The following is a 19,456-nucleotide window of genomic DNA, read 5'->3' on the forward strand; positions in this document are numbered from 1 at the left end:
TTTAAAATATTCTTTGTTAGATGTGTAAATCTAGATCTTATAATTAGTTTTATTTATTCAATACAACTCAAATTAATGCTACAGTAAAAGAATCCTACCGTACGTTATCAGATCAATTTTTATAGTTATCAGATCGATGTTATCATTCATAAACAATAGATTTTTTGCATTATTTTTTCGGTAAGTTAAACTTTGATTCTGAATCTCAAGCATACATGGACTTTTGTTTTTTTAAGAATTATCTTACATAAGAACGAAAATCAATCGTAGTCTGTGTGAATATAAATATCCTTGACATGGCAAAGTTTTTAAAAAATAATGTATTTGGGGAAGTAGTATTTACTTATGCATCTACCCGGAACTGTCCAATTTTGATTATCTTGGCACTGGATTGTTTCATTCCCTTCTAATTTATAGTTTCCTTTACATTTTAATTTACATGTGTCGTTGTTGCAAAATCTCCACACACCATTGGCTACCTTTTGTGGTGTGTTGCATAGTTTCTCTGCAAAACAAAAACTGATATTAAAAAAGGTAACTGTTAGTCCCAACACTAAAATTAAGAAAGAAATGAGAAGAAGTAGAATTTTTAATCAAAAAAGGAAATGCAAAGTGATTCTTGATCATAAGCCTCTACGGCGAATATTAAATTGAAAAAAAAAACGATAAATGAAGTACTACTACAAATTTCACAGGTACGCTGTGCTTTCGCGATACATGGGTTTCCCAACTGTGCTTTGTCTCAAATAGGGTTTCACCCATTTTGAAATAGAGGCTGTTAAAACTTCTTCTTTCTGCATCGTTCTTAATTTTTTAGTGTTGGAAGAGACCCCCTCAACACATTTAAGTATACGTATAAACTGGTTATGCGACATTGAGGCCATTAACTCTGATTTCAGCCTGCTTTACTTTTTGGATTTTCTTTATCCAACTAAACTTTGTCCAAACTACAAGGCAGCAGTTGTTTGATTTTGGAGCTAATGAGCCTCATATACCGGCGTGTTCGAACTCGAGACCTTTGAGTTTAGTAACCATGAGCTTTACCGGCTCGACCACGCCAACCCTTGCTGTGAAAACAATGAAAGAAATACTTCCTGATGCTCGTTCAACGTGCAGTTGCTTGCGTCTTTCTCAAATCATAAAGTCGTGAGTATATTTGTTTTAATGTATTTGTTTGAATTATTTTTCATATTATTTTGTACTAGAGATCTCAAGAATGAATGAATGTAAGAATGTATTGATTACTTGAGCATACACCAGGCATCGTCCACTCTTTATTATCTTGGCAGGTGATGTTGTCGTTCCCTTTAACTTCGTAGCCGTGTTCACAGACCAGTGTACACACGCTACCAATCTCATCTTCACAATGATGCCATGTTCCATGTGTTACGTTGGTGGTAGTGCTACATCTTTTCCCTGTTAAGTAAACTCTCTATTGTCAAAACACTTTTGATAATTTCAACTACTGACATTAATTGCAAAAATAATTTAGCTACAAAATACGTAATAATAGAAGTCAGTGGCTTCGCTAGGTTGGGTGTAACCCGGCGCGGCACTTCGTGTGTGTGTCTGTGTGTGTGTGTCGGCCTATATAAGCTTATAATTTCAATATATGCCGCATAATAAATCCTTAATGCAACGGGCAAAAAGCCTTCTCCTTCTGTCAATTTTGCAATTTTTTGCCATGTTGTCACTCCCTAAATTGTGTCACCCGGTGCGGTCCGCAACCCCCCCCCCCACCCCACCCCGCCCTCGCTACGCCTCTGATAGAACTTTATGTATTTGTTTTCATTATATTTCATGTTATTGTCAAAAAAAATCTGGTGATTTTAACTCCTGCCATAAAATGCAGAAATAATTAATCTAACACATACATAATAGTAGAAGTTTATGTTTTTGTATTCATTATTTTTCATGCAGAAATGATTTATATTGCATATACATAATAGTAGAAGTGCATTTATTGGTTTTCATTATTTTAATTTTATTTTCTTAAATATAAATCTCAAATTGAATTAATGCTTACTCGAGCACACACCAGGCATTGTCCACTCTTGATTAGCTTGGCAGGTGATCGTGTCGTTCCCTTTAACTTCGTTGCCGTCTTCACAGACCAGTGTACACACGCTTCGAAACTCGTTTTGACAATTATGCCATGTCCCGTTTGTAATGTTGGGAGCAGCGCTACATCTTTTCTCTTTTAAGTAAACATTTACTAAACTGTTGGTGCATTGATAATATACAAAGCTTTTTTAAATTATCAGGAAATATTTATAAAGCTGTAAGGACTATACGAATGCTACTAACCAAAATGTACACTATGTAAAATTATTATTAATGAAGTAAAATATTTTAATGATGCCTTTTAAGAAGAAAAGTTAAAAATAAAGAAATAACTATATAATTTCTGTAATACTTATAAAGTTTAGTAATTTTAACCTTATTTCAAATATTAGTGTGTATTTCTAAAACAAACAACATATTACTTTTGCATACGCCAGGCACAGTCCATATTTCGTTTCGTTGGCATGTGATCTGTTTGTTTCCGTCCACTTCATAACCCTCTTCACAAGACAAGGTACACACACTATTATAACCACCTGGGCAAATACCCCACGTTCCCTTAGGTACGGTAGGTTTGTTACATTTTATTTCTGTAAATTTTTTTTAAAAATTATAAAAATTCTACAAATTATTATGTAGACATGTTCCCATGCCTTGAAATAGTGCATATATCAAAATGCAAGTAGAATGATAAAAATTCGGATTATAAAAAAAATTCATTGCAAATTTAATAAATGTGATCCCCTATTTAAATACGTACTGATCTGTCTTCAAATATAGAAGATTTAATTTAATCTTCATAATCATTCCTTCAACTACCTTCCTCGCAATCTTTGCCCTTATATCCAGGGGTACAACCACCTGTACGGCAGACGCCTGTCGACGGCATACAGGAGGATTTAGAGTCTGTACACTGGCAGGTATGTTCACAGTTCAAGCCGAACTTTTGTCCACTACAAAAGTTATCTGGGAAATATAAAGATCGTAATACTACAGCGATATCCCACTGTAGTTTATGCAGAATGTTATATACAACTTTTTGGAAATTTACTTGGTCTACTTTTATTTCTATCAAGGCCTTAGATATTTAACATGTTTTTCCGGTAATAATACCCTTAAGGCTAAAGAGTGTGTTTATTGAAGCATATTTTACTGCTTCGCAAGTATGTAATTTATGTATACTGAACACATTAGCTAAAGCTTAGCGAAACTCTTTTCGACAAGTTCACGCGATTCAAAAGCGTATTTAAAACATTAAACAGACATTGAACAGACCTTTGAGGAGTAAATGGCCCTAGCTATCCGAGAGATTTTTTAAAAATTAAATTTCAACGGGTCAATTTTAGGTTTATAGACAAAAAGGTACTCATAAAACCTAAAAATATTTATTGTCATTTTGCTTATATAATGTTTAAATCAAAGTTTAATCTTCCATAAAGTCAACAAGATAATTTTGAATATAGTGTAAAGTTTTTATAACTATTCATATTTCAAAATATCATACACATTAAAGAAAATACAAAATATTTTTATTTTGCAATGGATAGAAAAAAACTAAATTTAAAGTTATTTTACCTTTTTTTGTCGAGTTAAAAATAGTTAAATAAAAAAGAGATCTGTTGTGTTTTATTAGTTTTGTTATCATAGTTTATTTTCCAGTTTTATTAGGTTGAAAGTTATTATTATGTTAATGAAATTGCATCATCGAATGTAAATATATTGGAATAAATTTTGCATGATTTATTAATCACACAAAATATATAAATCTATATCGTTTTTTAAATTCATAAAAAACGTTTTAATAACAAGCGTTTATGTAATAATGCACTAAATGAAGCAAATAAATTATTGATAAATAATAATACACTACTATTACTGTAAAGAAAAGCGCGGGTCACTATATTATATATTAGATGCATTTTATTTATAGTTATTTAAATAGTAGTGTATTATTATATATTTAAAGAAAGACTTTTATGTTCTACTTTTAGTGAATTACTAGACTACCCGTCATCCGTTGGATAACTGTGGGTTTCAGGGGTAATCCATCACAAAACATCACGTCTGTCACTCAGAGGCGTAGCGACCCTTCCCGGCGCCCGGGGACAAACTTTTCGATTTGAACCCACCCCCCGCAAGATTTCGATTTGCACCCACCCCCGCCCCTCAAACTTTTGATGTGCACCCCCCCCCCTCAAGATTTCGATTTGCACCCCCCCCCCCCCCCCCTCAAACTTTCGATTTGCACCCCTCTCAACCTTTCAATTTATTTTTTCAACCCATTTTGTCGCCCCCTAAGGTCGGCGCCCGGGGACATAGGTCCCCCCTCGCTACGCTACTGCAGTGTCACTTATCGTCACAAAAAAAACAGACCCCACATTCAAAAATATGTTTATTATCTTTTAAAAACACCGAAAACACCGATTTCGGACTATCCCTTCATATAGGCTACTGACGTCACAGGTGACCTACTCAACTCTACTTCACCTCCCCAGTGTCCCGCCAAGTCTCAGACAACATGTTTTTATTGTTTAAAAAACGATTCCAGCCGAGCATGTCTCTGACCACACTATCCCTTCATATGCTTAGGACAAAGAAACAGATGAACCCTACTTCACCTGCCCTGTATCGCGCCAAGTTCAGATAGGCAACTTTATCATTCACATCTAAAAAATAAAATAAAAATTAAAAAAAAATTATCATTGAATTATTGGCCTGGAATTTGTGCCACCCGCATGAGAGCCGATTACACTATCATCTTAGCTATTTACTCGTCACGTCACAGATGAATTTTTATACTATACATTGATACTTTGAGTCTCCTTTTGCAACTTGATTTACGCGCATAGATCTAGATCTAAGTCTAGTAGTAGTAACTTTCAAATTAAATGTTATCTTAAATTAGCCAAACAAAGATTTATATAAAATAAAGAAGGTCTGAAATTATCTAGATCTAGATAGAATTATCTAGATCTAGATTCTACGACTCGTTTGCTTAAGTCTTAAATTTAGTTTTTTGCGTAGCTAATGATTAGATCTAGAATCTAGATCTAATCATTAGCTACGCTTATATGAATGGGAACACACTCTTCTTCGATAGGCCGCCATTATTGATTTAAAAAAATAAACACATCATGTGACGTCACTGTTTCCGTCGAGTCTAGTGGTTTTAGTAATCTTTTTAAAAAAATGTGGTTAATATACCTATGAATAAATCAATAAATTAATTAACGTCTTTAAATAAATTTGTAATTAACAGTCTGTCTGCAATAAAAAATTATTCTCTACCTACATACTATTTTACAGCTGTCTACGATGAATAGAAGTATTAACAATAATCGATCAGACAAACAAAATACAAACAAACAAAAAAATAAATATTCAAACATGTAAACAAACTTGAGTTTTAGTAGTATATAGATTACATACAAGCTTGATATTAAAACATTTCTTATTTTTAAAATTTCCGTACTTTAATTTTTTTTTTTACATTTACAATAGAGTAGCATGACTAAAAACTATTTCGCACATATTAGACATGATATCGCGCGTATAATAGTGCGGAATAGTTAGATAAGCCTGCCTACTAATTTGGACACAATTTAAATTAATTCATTAAAAAATTAATTAGGCATTCTATTAATTTCAACTAAATGTCAGCTTGCATTGTCTTCAGACAGAAAAAGGAATTTAAACACAAAGCTTGTAAAAAATATCCTAAATAGGACATTTTTTTACAGAACGTAATGTATGGGTTCCTGTGGCTTCCAATATTTTTATATCAAATATTCTATAAAAGAGACAACTAAAAATACCTCCATAAATCTCCACTTCACACAGCGTCAAGACGTTGTCAAGTACATAAATAGTCACTCTGTTGGCAACAAACATCTGTATAGCCCAGTCATAAACTAAAGTGTCATTTTTTGTACTAGTGTCGTGAAAATTGTAAACTGGAATGTCTGTAGTTGAGTCGAATGCTTCTAAGAAAAAGCCAGCCAATCGTTGTGGTGAATATTCTGAAATCAAAACATTTTTATCATCAATTTTTATCTCAAATACGTACAGTTTTATCCAATATGTAGGCACACCATACTTACAATTAAAAAATTAAATATAGTGTGTCATTTTTAGAAGGTGAGCAAACTAAAACTTCTGGGGTGGGGGGTGGTGAAATAACTGCTGAAAATACATGTTATCTACATCAATACTGCAACACGTCCATAGCCCCCTTCAACCCCTTCAAGAACGAAAAAAGAATGTTTATAAAATACATATAAAATATGTACTTTTACCAGTGTTAACCCTCCCCTCCCCCCGTTTTCGGTCAAGTTTCTCCAGTTAAGTATCCCACTAAATTTCCGGATCTTGTATAAATTCCAAATCTGGATAAAATTAGTTTTACATTAATTTCATCTTTCCATTTCAATTTGCAGTTGATATGGGGAATTTATTTTTTGTTTTAGTTTAGAGAATAAGACAACATTATCAACCTATTGTCCGTTGTATTTCTCCCTCAACGGGCCGTTAACTAGTGTTATGAGAATGACGCCAGATTTATTTTATATTTAATACCTGAGCTTTAAGCGAAATTTGTGTAGGCCCCATATGGTATAAATATTCCATATAGTACACTAAAGCTATTTATTGTGGTATATCTAGCTTCGAGTGCGACTACGTTAACACATAAAAAAATTGCAAGACTATTGTTCCCCAACCAAGATTTATTGGTAATATTCAACATACAAGAACTCTTCTGCCTTTGACGAGGGAGAAAATTAAAACCAACACTTTGTGATTCTTTTTACTGTCCAAATATCATCTACTCTAGTCTGCTTAAAAAATTCTCCGCTGGCCGCTTCATAATTTCGCTATGCATTATCGTGTCTGCTTGTGCTAAAGGCAGCTGAAGTTGAGTATATAAGTTTCAAAAACCTCAGCATACTGTGGGATAGTGTGGTCAGCACTACGCCAGTTAATGTTGTCGCGCCACCGTGATTCAGGTACCCATCTTAGCCGGATGGACACAAACTCAGACAGGAATCTGAACTCGAACTGAGTTAATTGGCGTCGAATAAAGTTTTAGGCAACGAAAATAATACACCATATTTATTAAACACACACAAACACACACACACACACACACAAACACACACACACACACACACACACACATATATATATATATATATATATATATATATATATATATATATATATATATATATATATATATATATATATATATATATATATGGGGGGGGGGGGCGCCCCAAATCAAAAGTTCGCTTCGGGTGCCGTGAGGGGTCGCTTCGCCTCTGCCTAACCCACGTTAGGTAAAGTAAAGATGGCTGGGCATAGTGCTGACCACACCATCCCTCCAAATGCCGAGATCACAGAAAAAGGTGAACTCAACTTGCCCCATAGACCGTAAGGTTCGAAAGTGGAACTTTACTTAAAACTTATCGCATAGCAAACATTACATATATTAATATTTTCGATCGCACTATCCGTTAGTTAAATTAAATGTACTCATATTATACTCATTAATAAAAAGTATACTTTTTAAAACCTGCACTACAACTCTAATGTATTATATAAAAAATCTTATAGTTACATCATAGTACATTTTTTCCAACCTCTATTGAATATTTTGAATCTTTGAATAAAAACCTCTCTGTTGAACGTGATGTTCCAATACTGCTTTGTGTTTGGTTTTATGTTGTGGGACGTGTGAGTACAAGAGTTCTTTAGTATTTCATTAGATCTGTCACCATCGACTGCTTTTTCCGATGTATGCCTAAGGTGGGTGTTGATTTGCGCTGTCTGTTGCTTCAAAGCGACGTTGCGACCTGCAAAAAAGATAAAAGCAACATTTTGGCTGATACAATAAGATTAAAGCTACTGTTAGGACTTATAAAAAACGAAAAAAGCTGTATTCCGACCTATAGAATACAGGTAAAGCTACTCTACGAGCTTTAAAAAGGGACGGGATGGCCTAGCGGTAGAGAGCTGGACTGCTAACCCGTAAGTCTCGAGTTCGATACCCGTGTTCAAGTCAGTAGACCGTACCTGAGTTCATCCAACTCTGATGGTTACCTAACTCACGCTAGGGAAATTTAAGGTCACTGGGCATAGTGCTAACTACATTATCCATTCATATGCTGAGGACACAGAAACTCTAATTTTCTTGCCCCATAGACCGTTTGGAAGTAGCATTTTAACTTACCTTTGCGACCTATAATATATATACTACTAAAACTCAAGTTTGTTTACGAGTTTGAATATTTATTTGTTTTTTTTGTTTGTTTTTTTGTTTGTCTGATTGGTTACTGGGGATAATCTGCACTATGTGGAGAGCTGTAAAATAGTACGTAGGTAGAGAACAATTTTTTTTTCAGACAGAATTTTAATTACAAATTTATGCAAAGACGTTAATTAATTTATTGATTTATTCATAGTTAGATTAAGCACATTAATTTTAAGAGTTTAAAACATTGACTTTACTTTGTGGGAATAATGACGTCACATAATTTGTTTACTTTTTAGTACAATCAATGGCGGCATCAATCAAAGATTTAGTTGCCGATTCAGATTTCAAAGCGTTCTTAAACTAATTTTCTGTCGGCTATAACTTTTACAATGCGCCCGCTTGCTATTTTTATTACGTTTCAACACTATTATCAATGTTTTAACACTTCTTTTTATTTTGTTATACAATACATTTCCCTAGATCTACAGATCAGCTGTTGAATAAAGAAAACGTTTTGAATCTAGATCTGGATCTAAATCTAGGTCACTAGACTTAATGTAAATTCTAGATCTAAACTTAATGTAAATTCTACATCTAGAATCTATTACAGGCCTTTAATATTTTATTTATATATGTTATATAAATGTTTGTTTAGCTTCAATGATCATCTAATTCGAGAATACATGGGATTTATCTATCTACTAGGTTCTAGATCTAGATTTAGTAGGATTACTCGCTAACTTGGAAGCGAGGTCGGTTGCTTACAACAATGGCGTCCCGATCGGACGCATGACTTCCGACCATTTTTAGGCCATGTTTAACACGAACAAAATGGCGGGTTTTCACGTTATATTAACATGCTATAGGTTGCCAGAAAAGCATTTTAAAATTTGCTTTAAAGGATGAAGGCTAAATTTTGAAGTCGGTGTCATTAAAATTAATAGAACTTTTAAAGGTCACCTGTTACGTCAATATATGAAAAGATAGTGCGGTCAGACCCATGCTCAGCCGAAATCGGTGTTTTTTAAAGATAAAAAACGTCTTTTTGAATGTGGGGTCTGGTTATTTTGTGATAAGTGACAGACGTGATGTCATTTATGGATGATCCCCGAAATCCAATGTCATCCAAGGTATGACGGGTAAGTCTATTATAAGTTAAAAGCCTACAAGTCGACCTATAAAATGATACAAAATCAACAAATACACCTATATAACATTCTATGACAGCGCAAATAAGAAGGAGGAAGTGGCGCTAGGTAGGACACACGCTGCAAAAAGCTCACCCAAATGTGATACGCCAAATGGAACCCCCAAGGAAAGCGGAAAAGAGGGCGCCCAAGACAGACTTGGAGGCGGAGACTTCTTGAAGAACTAAAGCCAACAGGAATGTCTTGGGAGATGACAAAGTTAATAGCCGGGGATCGGATGAAATGGAAGGAAATGGTAGAGGACTTATGTTCCATAAGGAGCAGATAGGACTAAGTCAAGTCACTACAATCTACAAAATAAGATAAAACATATTGGCAGAAGAAAGACATTATTTTAAAAACGTTTTATATAAATATAAATCTCGGTACAACTCACCTCCACTGACGAAGACTTCACACACTTTCCTTGGGCTCTCCAGCGTAATTTCTACAACATTGATTAGGTCAATCAAATTAAAATAGACGTCAGTTGTTCTATCATTAAAATCATGTACAAAGGTGTACTTGCAGCCAACGACAGCACGCCCGCTTTTAAACACCAGCGAGACATGTCCTTTATCTGTAGATTGTAACACATTTGTCAGCTGCTTAGGCCTCCTTAATAGGGGTTCATTGGTACTACTTGATTCAATGGTCAAATTGGACTAGTTAATAGGGGGTCATTGGTACTACTTGATTCAATGGTCAAATTGGACTAGTTAATAAGGGGTCATTGGTACTACTTGATTCAATGGTCAAATTGGACTAGTTAATAAGGGGTCATTGGTACTACTTGATTCAATGGTCAAATTGTTCTATTTTATAGGGTGCAATTGGTACTACTTGATTCAACGGTCAAATTGGACTAGTTAATAGGGGGTCATTGGTACTACTTGATTCAATGGTCAAATTGGACTAGTTAATTGGGGGTCATTGGTACTACTTGATTCAATGGTCAAAATTGACTAGTTAATAGGGGGTCATTGGTACTACTTGATTCAATGGTCAAATTGGACTAGTTAATAGGGGGTCATTGGTATTACTTGATTCAATGGTCAAATTGGACTAGTTAATAGGGGGTCATTGGTACTAGTTGATTCAATGGTCAAATTGGCCTAGTTAATAGGGGGTCATTGGTACTAGTTGATTCAATGGTCGAATTGGACTAGTTAATAGGGGGTCATTGGTACTACTTGATTCAATGGTCAAATTGGACTAGTTAATAGGGGGTCATTGGTACTACTTGATTCAATGGTCAAATTGGACTAGTTAATATGGGGTCATTGGTACTACTTGATTCAATGGTCAAATTGGACTAGTTAATAGGGGGTCATTGGTACTACTTGATTCAATGGTCAAATTGGACTAGTTAATAGGGGGTCATTGGTACTACTTGATTCAATGGTCAAATTGGACTAGTTAATAGGGGGTCATTGGTACTATTTGATTCAATGGTCAAATTGGACTAGTTTATAGGGTGCAATTGGTACTACTTGATTCAATGGTCAAATTGGACTAGTTTATGTATCCTGTGTCTCGACAAACACGTGAATCGGAGCCTCCAGAACAACAATAAAGATTAACAACACTAAAGCGCCTACAATCGTTTCAAAGAGCATGTACACTCGGGATACAGCGGGCAATTGTTTTACCTAACTAAACCCTAACAAGGGGCGTACCTAGCTCCCCGGCAGTAGTGCACTGTAGACGCCCCAGAAGATGTGCAATATTGGGCGCCCCAGCAGTAGAGCACGAGTGGGCTCCCCAGCAGTAGTGCACGGGTGTGCGCCACAGCAGTAGGGCACGGGTGTGCGCCACAGCAGTAGGGCACGAGTTGGCTCCCCAGCAGTAGTGCACGGGTGTGCGCCCCAGCAGTAGTGCACGGGTGTGCGCCACAGCAGTAGGGCACGAGTGGGCTCCCCAGCAGTAGTGCACGGGTGTGCGCCACAGCAGTAGGGCACGAGTGGGCGCCCCAGCAGTAGGGAATTAGTGGGCTCCCCAGCAGTAGTACACGGGTGTGCGCCCCAGCAGTAGTGCACGGGTGTGCGCCACAGCAGTAGGGCACGAGTGGGCGCCCCAGCAGTAGTGCATGGGTGTTCGCCCCAGCAGTAGGGCACGAGTGGGCTCCCCAGCAGTAGTGCACGGGTGTGCGCCCCAGCAGTAGAGCACGAGTGGGCGCCCCAGCAGTAGGGCACGAGTGGGCGCCCCGGCAGTAGGGCACAAGTGGGCTCCCCAGCAGTAGTGCACGGGTGTGCGCCCCAGCAGTAGGGCACGAGTGGGCGCTCCAACGACACGAGTGGGCGCCTCAGCAGTAGGGCACGAGTGTGCGCCCCAGCAGTAGGGCACGAGTGTGCGCCCCAGCAGTAATGCACGCGTTGATGCCCCAGAAGTAGGGCACGCGTGTGAGCCCCGAGTACCCTAATGGTCACCCTGGGTTGTTTTACCCGATAAACTAATATTTAAAAAAAATACAATATTTTTTAAAACTGAAAATAAGTAAAATATGTATACTGGTTATTGTTAGTTTAGTAAACTCATGTTTGTCATTTGACTTTTCTAACCGCGTTTAATAATTAAAAATAGTAATTTACATATTCATTCGTATTAATGCTGAAAATTTGAAAAATGGGTGGGTCCACTCAAACAGGTAAATACTGAGATCAAAACAGAGAAAACACAATGTTTTTTCCCCCACGTATTGTCATGGTTTCATACACAACTTCCTGCTGTCAACAACCCTCTATTATTGTTTTATACCAACACCCAACCTTGTGATAAACATTCACAACCGACCAGAGGTTAACTCAACTTAAACACGCACTATCCTTTGAACTCTAGAATATTCTAAGTCTATTCATATTTATATAAATTAATATTTTACTTATATATCTTGTTTGGGTAGAAGGGAAGCTAAAGGTGGTCTTTTTTGCCTTAGCGGTAATACTATGTCAGCAAATACATTTTGTATGTATTTAATTTCACAAAACATATAAACTAGAAGAATTAAAAATAAAAGATTTACTTACTTGAAGAATCAAACACCACGCGAATCCAATAAATCTTGTGATAATTCTTCCAAGTGACCGTAATTTGATCTAATACAATGCACGTGTGTACACTCCCGTCTCTGATATACGTGTAGTTTGGTGTCATTGATTGTGCTTCGTTAACTAAATTCGCTATTAGACATTTGAATAAAATTTTTACACATTAACACACCTCAAATGCCCAGGTACAACTGGTATTTTATTTGTTTCACATGTGAGATACAGTGGCGTGCAGACCTATGTAGATGCCCGGGGCAAACTCAACCGGAAGATGCCCCATAAATACTTATATATATATATATATATATATATATATATATATATATATATATATATATAGCTTAGTTACAAAAAAAAAATAAGTTGTGTTGGACGTTAATATACACAGAAAAGCATGTATTTAAAATATTGTACTTATCTTAATTGAGATGAACACGTTGACTACAGCCAGTTAAATCCAAATGGAATGAATGGTTGGAACTTGGGGGGGGGGGGGGGGGGGTTGGAAAGGGGGGAGACAATTGCGGGACGTGTCGTGGTGGGGGGGGGGGGGCTGTGATGCACTACAAAAGAGTCTCGTCCGGTTTTATATTACCACCTGGGACCGCAGGGACAAAAACGTTGTCCGTGTCTACAATTAGGGCGTCAGACACGCCTTTATTAATGGGATGTTTCTCTCTTGGCCTGTTTAGGAATTCCTATAGTGTAACTAATACAGGTGAGAGTGTGCATTGAACTAGAGATGTTTCAGATTTTTTTCTCTAAACCACTTGGTCAAAACGTCAACTCTTTAAAGAGATGGGTGATGCTAGATACTCTCAAACTATCTTAACCTTGAATATAACAGAAGTGTACCTTGGTTTGCTAAAGCTGCCAGCTCTAAAAAAAAAAACACTTCTACATCGGACTGTGTTTAAAAAATCCACTATGCTATGTCAGACACTCCCTAGACTTGGACGCGTTTTCACAAATTTAACACCCAAGTACGCCTGTCTAGTTCAGGTAGCGGCTTCCATAGCCTAAAAACCCACACCGCATCCCCACATTTCATTACATCAATATGGGCTCGATAACTCTATAGATAGCTCTACTATTAACTGAAATAAAACTGGCTCTGTATGTGCCCCAAATTACTTTAAAGAAAGCTCTACTCAGAGTTAAAACACTTTAACTTTAACACTACTTAAAGCATGCTCCTCCTATTTGTAAAAATCAATATGGGCGCAATTATTCTGAATGATATCATTACAATGTATCGAAAACAAAATGTTGATTCGTATTCTTAAGTATGCTTATATAATGAATGAAAATAAATATATATTAATGGCTGCCAGTGGCGTAGCTACCGTAAATCTAGAGTAAGCAAAGCATAGGGGCCCAAGGTAAATAGGCTTCATTTTCCTTCTTTTAAAAAGTTAAAACTTTTACATTGGAATTTTGATATTTATTTTATATAAATAATTTAAAAAAAATGAAATCAAGTTTTTTTTCTATTGTAGAAATAATTTAATTTCAAAAAGGCCCCAAGTCCTTTCTTAGTGTACAGGCAGTGGCATTCAGTGTGTGGGAGGGCGGGCGACTAACATTATTAACATTGTTAATTTTTGCATAGGGGCCCGAAAATCCTAGTTACACCACTGAAGGCTGCCCATACAATTTAACAAAAAAAAAAAGTTTGGGCGTTATTACACTACAAATGGCCATATATTTCACCAAAGATGCCCCAAAAATTTATAATAATAATATGGGCATAATTACCATTTGGATGCCCTTGAAAGGGATCATAATGAAGAAGTACATTTTTAAAAAAAAGCTTAAGAGATGCCCCCAATGTTAAAAACGATGATTGGTGTAATTACTGTTGCATGTCCTTCGAGTGTAATACATGAATATAAGCATAATTACTTTCAAGATGCCCCTACAATATATAAAAACAAGATGGGCATTCTTACTGTATTTTTTTTAGCGAGATCGCAAAACATATGGAAAGTTACGATGACACCATGACACGACATATCGCAACAATTTTTAAATTACCAAAAAAAAAAAAAAAAAAAAAAGGCTAAAAATTTTTTTTTCCACCTCCGCTGGATGCCCCCCACTGGTGGATGCCCGGGGTCTGGGCCCCGTCCGCCCCCCCCCCTCTGCACGCCACTGGTGAGATATCGAAATATTTACATAATATCATTTGTCGTGAGATCATTTGTACTAATAAATTGTACATCTCTTACATTTAGTCTACACAAAGTAGCTTTTCGTAACCAGCTGTATTGTTAGTTTACACAAATATCGTACATGGAGGAGATGCAATTGTGAGAGTTTTTCTAATTTAGACTGCAATTCCGTCAATGCAGCTAATACTTGTTATTGTATTTTAATACTCTTTGTATTAGATTGTCAGTGTATGTTTCACGCGGAGGGTCCAGAAAAGGGTTGTTGCGAGGATAGTTTTTTTTAGTGAATTAATCATCGTGTAGATTACTGAGATAAAATACAGTTTTAAGGGGAGAGTATCAACTTAAATAAGGGAAGAAATATAATTTAGCAAAAAAAAACAAGTTATTAAAAAGTCTAGTGACAATTTAAGCGCAATTTTCTTATGTTATCTAAAAATAGCTCTGTCGTAGCGTAAAGCACACACGGGGACAAAGCCAGGTCACATGAATCCTCCTCCTTCGCCTGCGTCTCGCGCAGTTTGCTTACTAAGCCAGCCCGCGCAGTTAGCTGCTAAGCCAGCCAGGTCACATGATTTACCCTCGTCCTCCTTCGCCTTCCACTGCCGATTTAGCTATATAGTACTGTAATGTATTATGTATAATGTAATTTTTAAAAAAAAAATTGTGACCGAACGAAAGGATATTTTTAAAAACTTTCTTCGGCAATATTGTTCTAAATTATGGCAGGAATCGATTGGTAAATGTTTCAAGTCGCTAAGTGGTCTGGTTGCCGAGATATGGGCCAAAAACTGCTTTTTTTCGAGGTTTTTTGGCTTTTCCGGGAAATCCAGGAAGGAACTCCGGGAATTTGTTTGGCCCACGATCATCCTCGGAACTTGCTTAACATTTTTGCTTTGGAACTAGTCCTCGATATTGCTTCGTTGAGGAGGAGATACGACTTAAAGCTGCGGACATTCCCAGAAATGACGGGTTAATAAACGCAAATCTCCAGAATGGAAATTGCGCTAAAACCCTTTAAGGTATATACAAGTCAAGTTGTTAGAGTGGTAGTATGTAATACAGCATTTAATTTATAGCTTATAAGTAAAATTAAAACGCTTTTGAGAAGCTTCAAACCTATATTCTCTAAATTTGTAAACTTTAATATAAACAATTTTTACAAATCTGACTAAAACATTTAAAATTATTAGAAATTTAAAAATTTACTGAAATGGGTATCAGAACTAGCCATATGATAAGTTCACAAGGCGATGTCAACAAAATGTGAACACTCTATTTCACCTGCCCTATGGGAGTCATGATTAAAAGCAAAAATTTTAAAAATATAATTAGACAGGTCTCATTTTTTTCTATAAAAATGAAATTTCACCACTAGACCATTCCAGTTCTTCCATATATAGAAAATTGTTCACTTGCGTTCACCAATTTGTAGAAAATTATGTTTGGAATTATGAAAATTGCACAGCTCTGATACATTTTTTTTAGGTTAAAGTATATAATATTATTATTTTTTTTTTTGCATTATGAATAGGCCCATCAATTAAATACTGTTTTGTTGCCGTTTGATTACATTCACTCTGACAGAAAATGATCGTATGTGTGTTTTAATGTCTTATAGGTTTTTTTGGCAGCATTTTTCGTCAATTGTCCATTGTCAAGTTGATACGATCCACCGAATTGTATTAGTAATACAATCCATAATGTTATTTTGTGTAATTGTAGGCTAGAGATTAGGAGGTACGCAAAGCAAGGGTATGTCTGTCAGTATTGCCGACCGGTACGCTAGTTAGTTTAACGAATCATGTATTTACGTCCCGAAGGTGCCGTGCCTACAACTCGCCCCCCAACAATACAGTGGCTCAGCTAGGGTAGAGAGGGTGGGCCGGCTGTCCGGGCGCCGACCCTAAGGGGGCGCCAAAAGGAGTAGACTAATCAAATTAACAGCTCGTTTCAAGCTGAAGTATTGAGTTATTCACAGTTAAAGTAACAAAAATAAAATACAACAAGATTTTACACACTGATGTAAAAGTTTTCTATATTAATTTTATGGCACGGAAATAGAAAAGGTTACGGAATAGTAACTGGTAAGAAGCGCTACAAACCTTTCGAACTTTAGAGGGGGAGGGATTCATATTTCACAGACAGGAATAACTATATGAAGAAATGGGATGGAGGGGGTGTTTTTCCACAGAGAGGAATAACTATATATAGAAATGTGAGGGGGGGGGGCGTTATTTACAGACAGGAATAACTATATATATATATATATATATATATATATATATATATATATATATATATATATATATATATATATATATATATATGCATGTATATATGTATAAATGGGATGAAGGGGTGAATAATCGATAGTGCGCATGGGCGCCGGGATAGTTCGCTAGGCATCTGCACCATTAGGCATTACTTTGATTTTTAACAACAAAATATCTATCAATCATCAAACGCCACTCACAAGAAAAATCTGTTATAGTTGTTTTATATTCACAAAATTTCTTACCATACTGGCACTTGAAAGCAAACCATCCCTCTAGGCAGTTATCTCTCGGGCAATCCCCGGAAGCGGAACAGTTTTGGCCACTTGCGCAGTGACACTGAAATTCGCAGTTTGCGCCGAACCATCCTTCATCACAAGCTATTTACGAAAAACATTCTAATTAGATGTTTCATGAAAAACTGTATTAAACATCACACTCTAATAATTTTTTATAGAGATGTAGCTATAAAAAAACGATATTATAAATTAGAGTTGCGAATACGTATACTAATTAGCAATATAAAGGTGTGCGCTAGTATAATAAGTTTACCTAAAATCGCAATAATAATAAAGACATACACTTAATTTTCTTAAAACTTAATTTATACAAATGAATCACAAACATTTGCTTTACCTACATTTCCCTATCATAACTTTCTTCGACTGTTAACCTTAAAATTCACTTATTCAATATGAAAAAACACACACTCACACAAAAGTACCTAACATCTTCAATCCTTCAGTACCAACCCTCTTTGCCTAAAGCCATAACGTCGATTACCAAATACGTCTAGACATTTAACTACATATATTACTGCTGTTTTCAAGAATTGTGTGGAATTAGCTTGAAAAGTCTATGTAATCATACAGATTTAAAAAAAAACTTACGTAAAGCGTTATCATTTTTAAATATTTAAGCCGTTTAATAACCATCGATTACACCCATTTTAATAATTTTCCATTGAACATAAGTCGCTGAAAAGCCTTTTAGAATTATTTTATCAATTCAAATATTTTTAAAAACCGCCCTTAACCCCTCCTTGAAATTAACCGGAACGACCAGGGCAAGTAAAACAATTGACGTTAACAATAATTGTTTTTCAAGTTAAAATACACAATAGCGTATAATAGTAGTTTATTTATATTCATCGCCGTAATATGCCATATCAACACAACACCTGACTCTACTAATGCAAATTAAAAATAAAAGGGTGAGCTAAATTACTATTATATTACTAGTAATTTTTGTTTGAATACTCCTAGCCTTAGTTAAACTGGAAATCATTTTGCTCTTCTTCCCTCAAATTTTTATAAAATATTCAATTTTTGTCGAAAAATAGGATTTCTGGCAATAACCATGTGGAATCATTTGAACCATTTTTTAAATGAGAGTACTATTTAGTTTTCGTGGACACTCACAAGCTGCTTGGGGTGAGGTGTGGGATGTTTAGCTAAAGTATAATCATAAAGTATTGCAGATGACGGGTCTATAATTTATATTTTTAGTAAACAGCAAACTAGGATGATAACTATTTGTATATTAAAATACATTTTTTAAATATTTCTTGAGGAAAGCTAGTTAATGAATTATCTTATCCATATTAATTAGTTAAAATGGTTTTGGGCACATCGATTTGCTAGCTCAATGTACGCCATCTACTCGTAACATTTTCTCAAAATCCTCTGATGTGACATTAGACATACAGGAATACATCCACAACAGTTTTAAAATAAGACATCAAAATAAGACATCAGGAATACATTAACAACAGCTGTAAAATAAGACATCAGGAATACATTAACAACAGCTGTAAAATAAGACATCAAAATAAGACATCAGGAATACATTAACAACAGCTGTAAAATAAGACATCAGGAATACATTAACAACAGCTGTAAAATAAGTCAAAACGAATACATTAACAACAGCTGTAAAATAAGACATCAGGAATACATTAACAACAGCTGTAAAATAAGACAAAACGAATACATTAACAACAGCTGTAAAATAAGACATCAGGAATACATTAACAACAGCTGTAAAATAAGACATAAAAAGAAGACATCAGAAATATATCCACAACAGCTGTAAAATAAGATATTAAAAGAAAGAAACATCATTGCTTACCAGAATCGGCATCAGCCTCGAATATCACAAGTAAACCCATCATAATGAATGTCCAGATGTTGTGTAGGAGAGACATGTCTTTCGACTAAAACATAATTAAATCACCACATTAAACTCGTTAAATATACGCTGTTTGGTATGTGCATGTTTTTAAGTTTTACTATATGTCTTTTGATTACAATATAATTATATCGCCACATTAATCTCGTAAAATATACACTGCTTGGTATGTTCATGTTTTTAAGTTTTACCATCGCACTGCTGTTTGAGTCTATTTTAGATGAACTTTTTGGATATCAAATGGGATACTGTAGAGTGACTTGGT

The 19,456-nt window shown here is 35.6% G+C and overlaps 1 protein-coding gene across 1 annotated transcript; it reads right to left on the bottom strand.

Annotated features, from left to right (window-relative positions):
* Positions 1 to 260: 260 nt before the first annotated feature.
* On the bottom strand, positions 261 to 19,207 carry LOC131950154 (P-selectin-like). Its single transcript, XM_059312203.1, has 7 exons — positions 19,132 to 19,207; positions 5,880 to 6,083; positions 2,884 to 3,030; positions 2,027 to 2,197; positions 1,246 to 1,416; positions 356 to 505; positions 261 to 271 (listed from the first exon to the last, which is right to left on the bottom strand). The coding sequence occupies exons 1-7, from the start codon at positions 19,205 to 19,207 to the stop codon at positions 261 to 263; spliced, it is 930 nt and encodes a 309-aa protein (XP_059168186.1).
* Between the last annotated feature and the right edge of the window lie 249 nt (positions 19,208 to 19,456).

Source organism: Physella acuta, unplaced genomic scaffold, assembly GCF_028476545.2.
Source record: "Physella acuta isolate Inbredline_101_S28 unplaced genomic scaffold, ASM2847654v3 ptg000738l, whole genome shotgun sequence".
NCBI lineage: Eukaryota > Metazoa > Mollusca > Gastropoda > Physidae > Physella > Physella acuta.

What these genes read in the sequence shown, in the direction of transcription:
- LOC131950154 (XM_059312203.1), bottom strand. Translation starts at nt 19,207, where the DNA reads ATGTCTCTCCTACACAACATCTGGACATTCATTATGATGGGTTTACTT. An exon ending in TGAAGTGGAGATTTATGGAG is followed by an intron (nt 3,031 to 5,879) that starts GTATTTTTAGTT and finishes TATATTTCCCAG; the next exon opens with ATAACTTTTGTAGTGGACAA. An exon ending in GGGCAAAGATTGCGAGGAAG is followed by an intron (nt 2,198 to 2,883) that starts GTAGTTGAAGGA and finishes TTTACTTAAAAG; the next exon opens with AGAAAAGATGTAGCGCTGCT.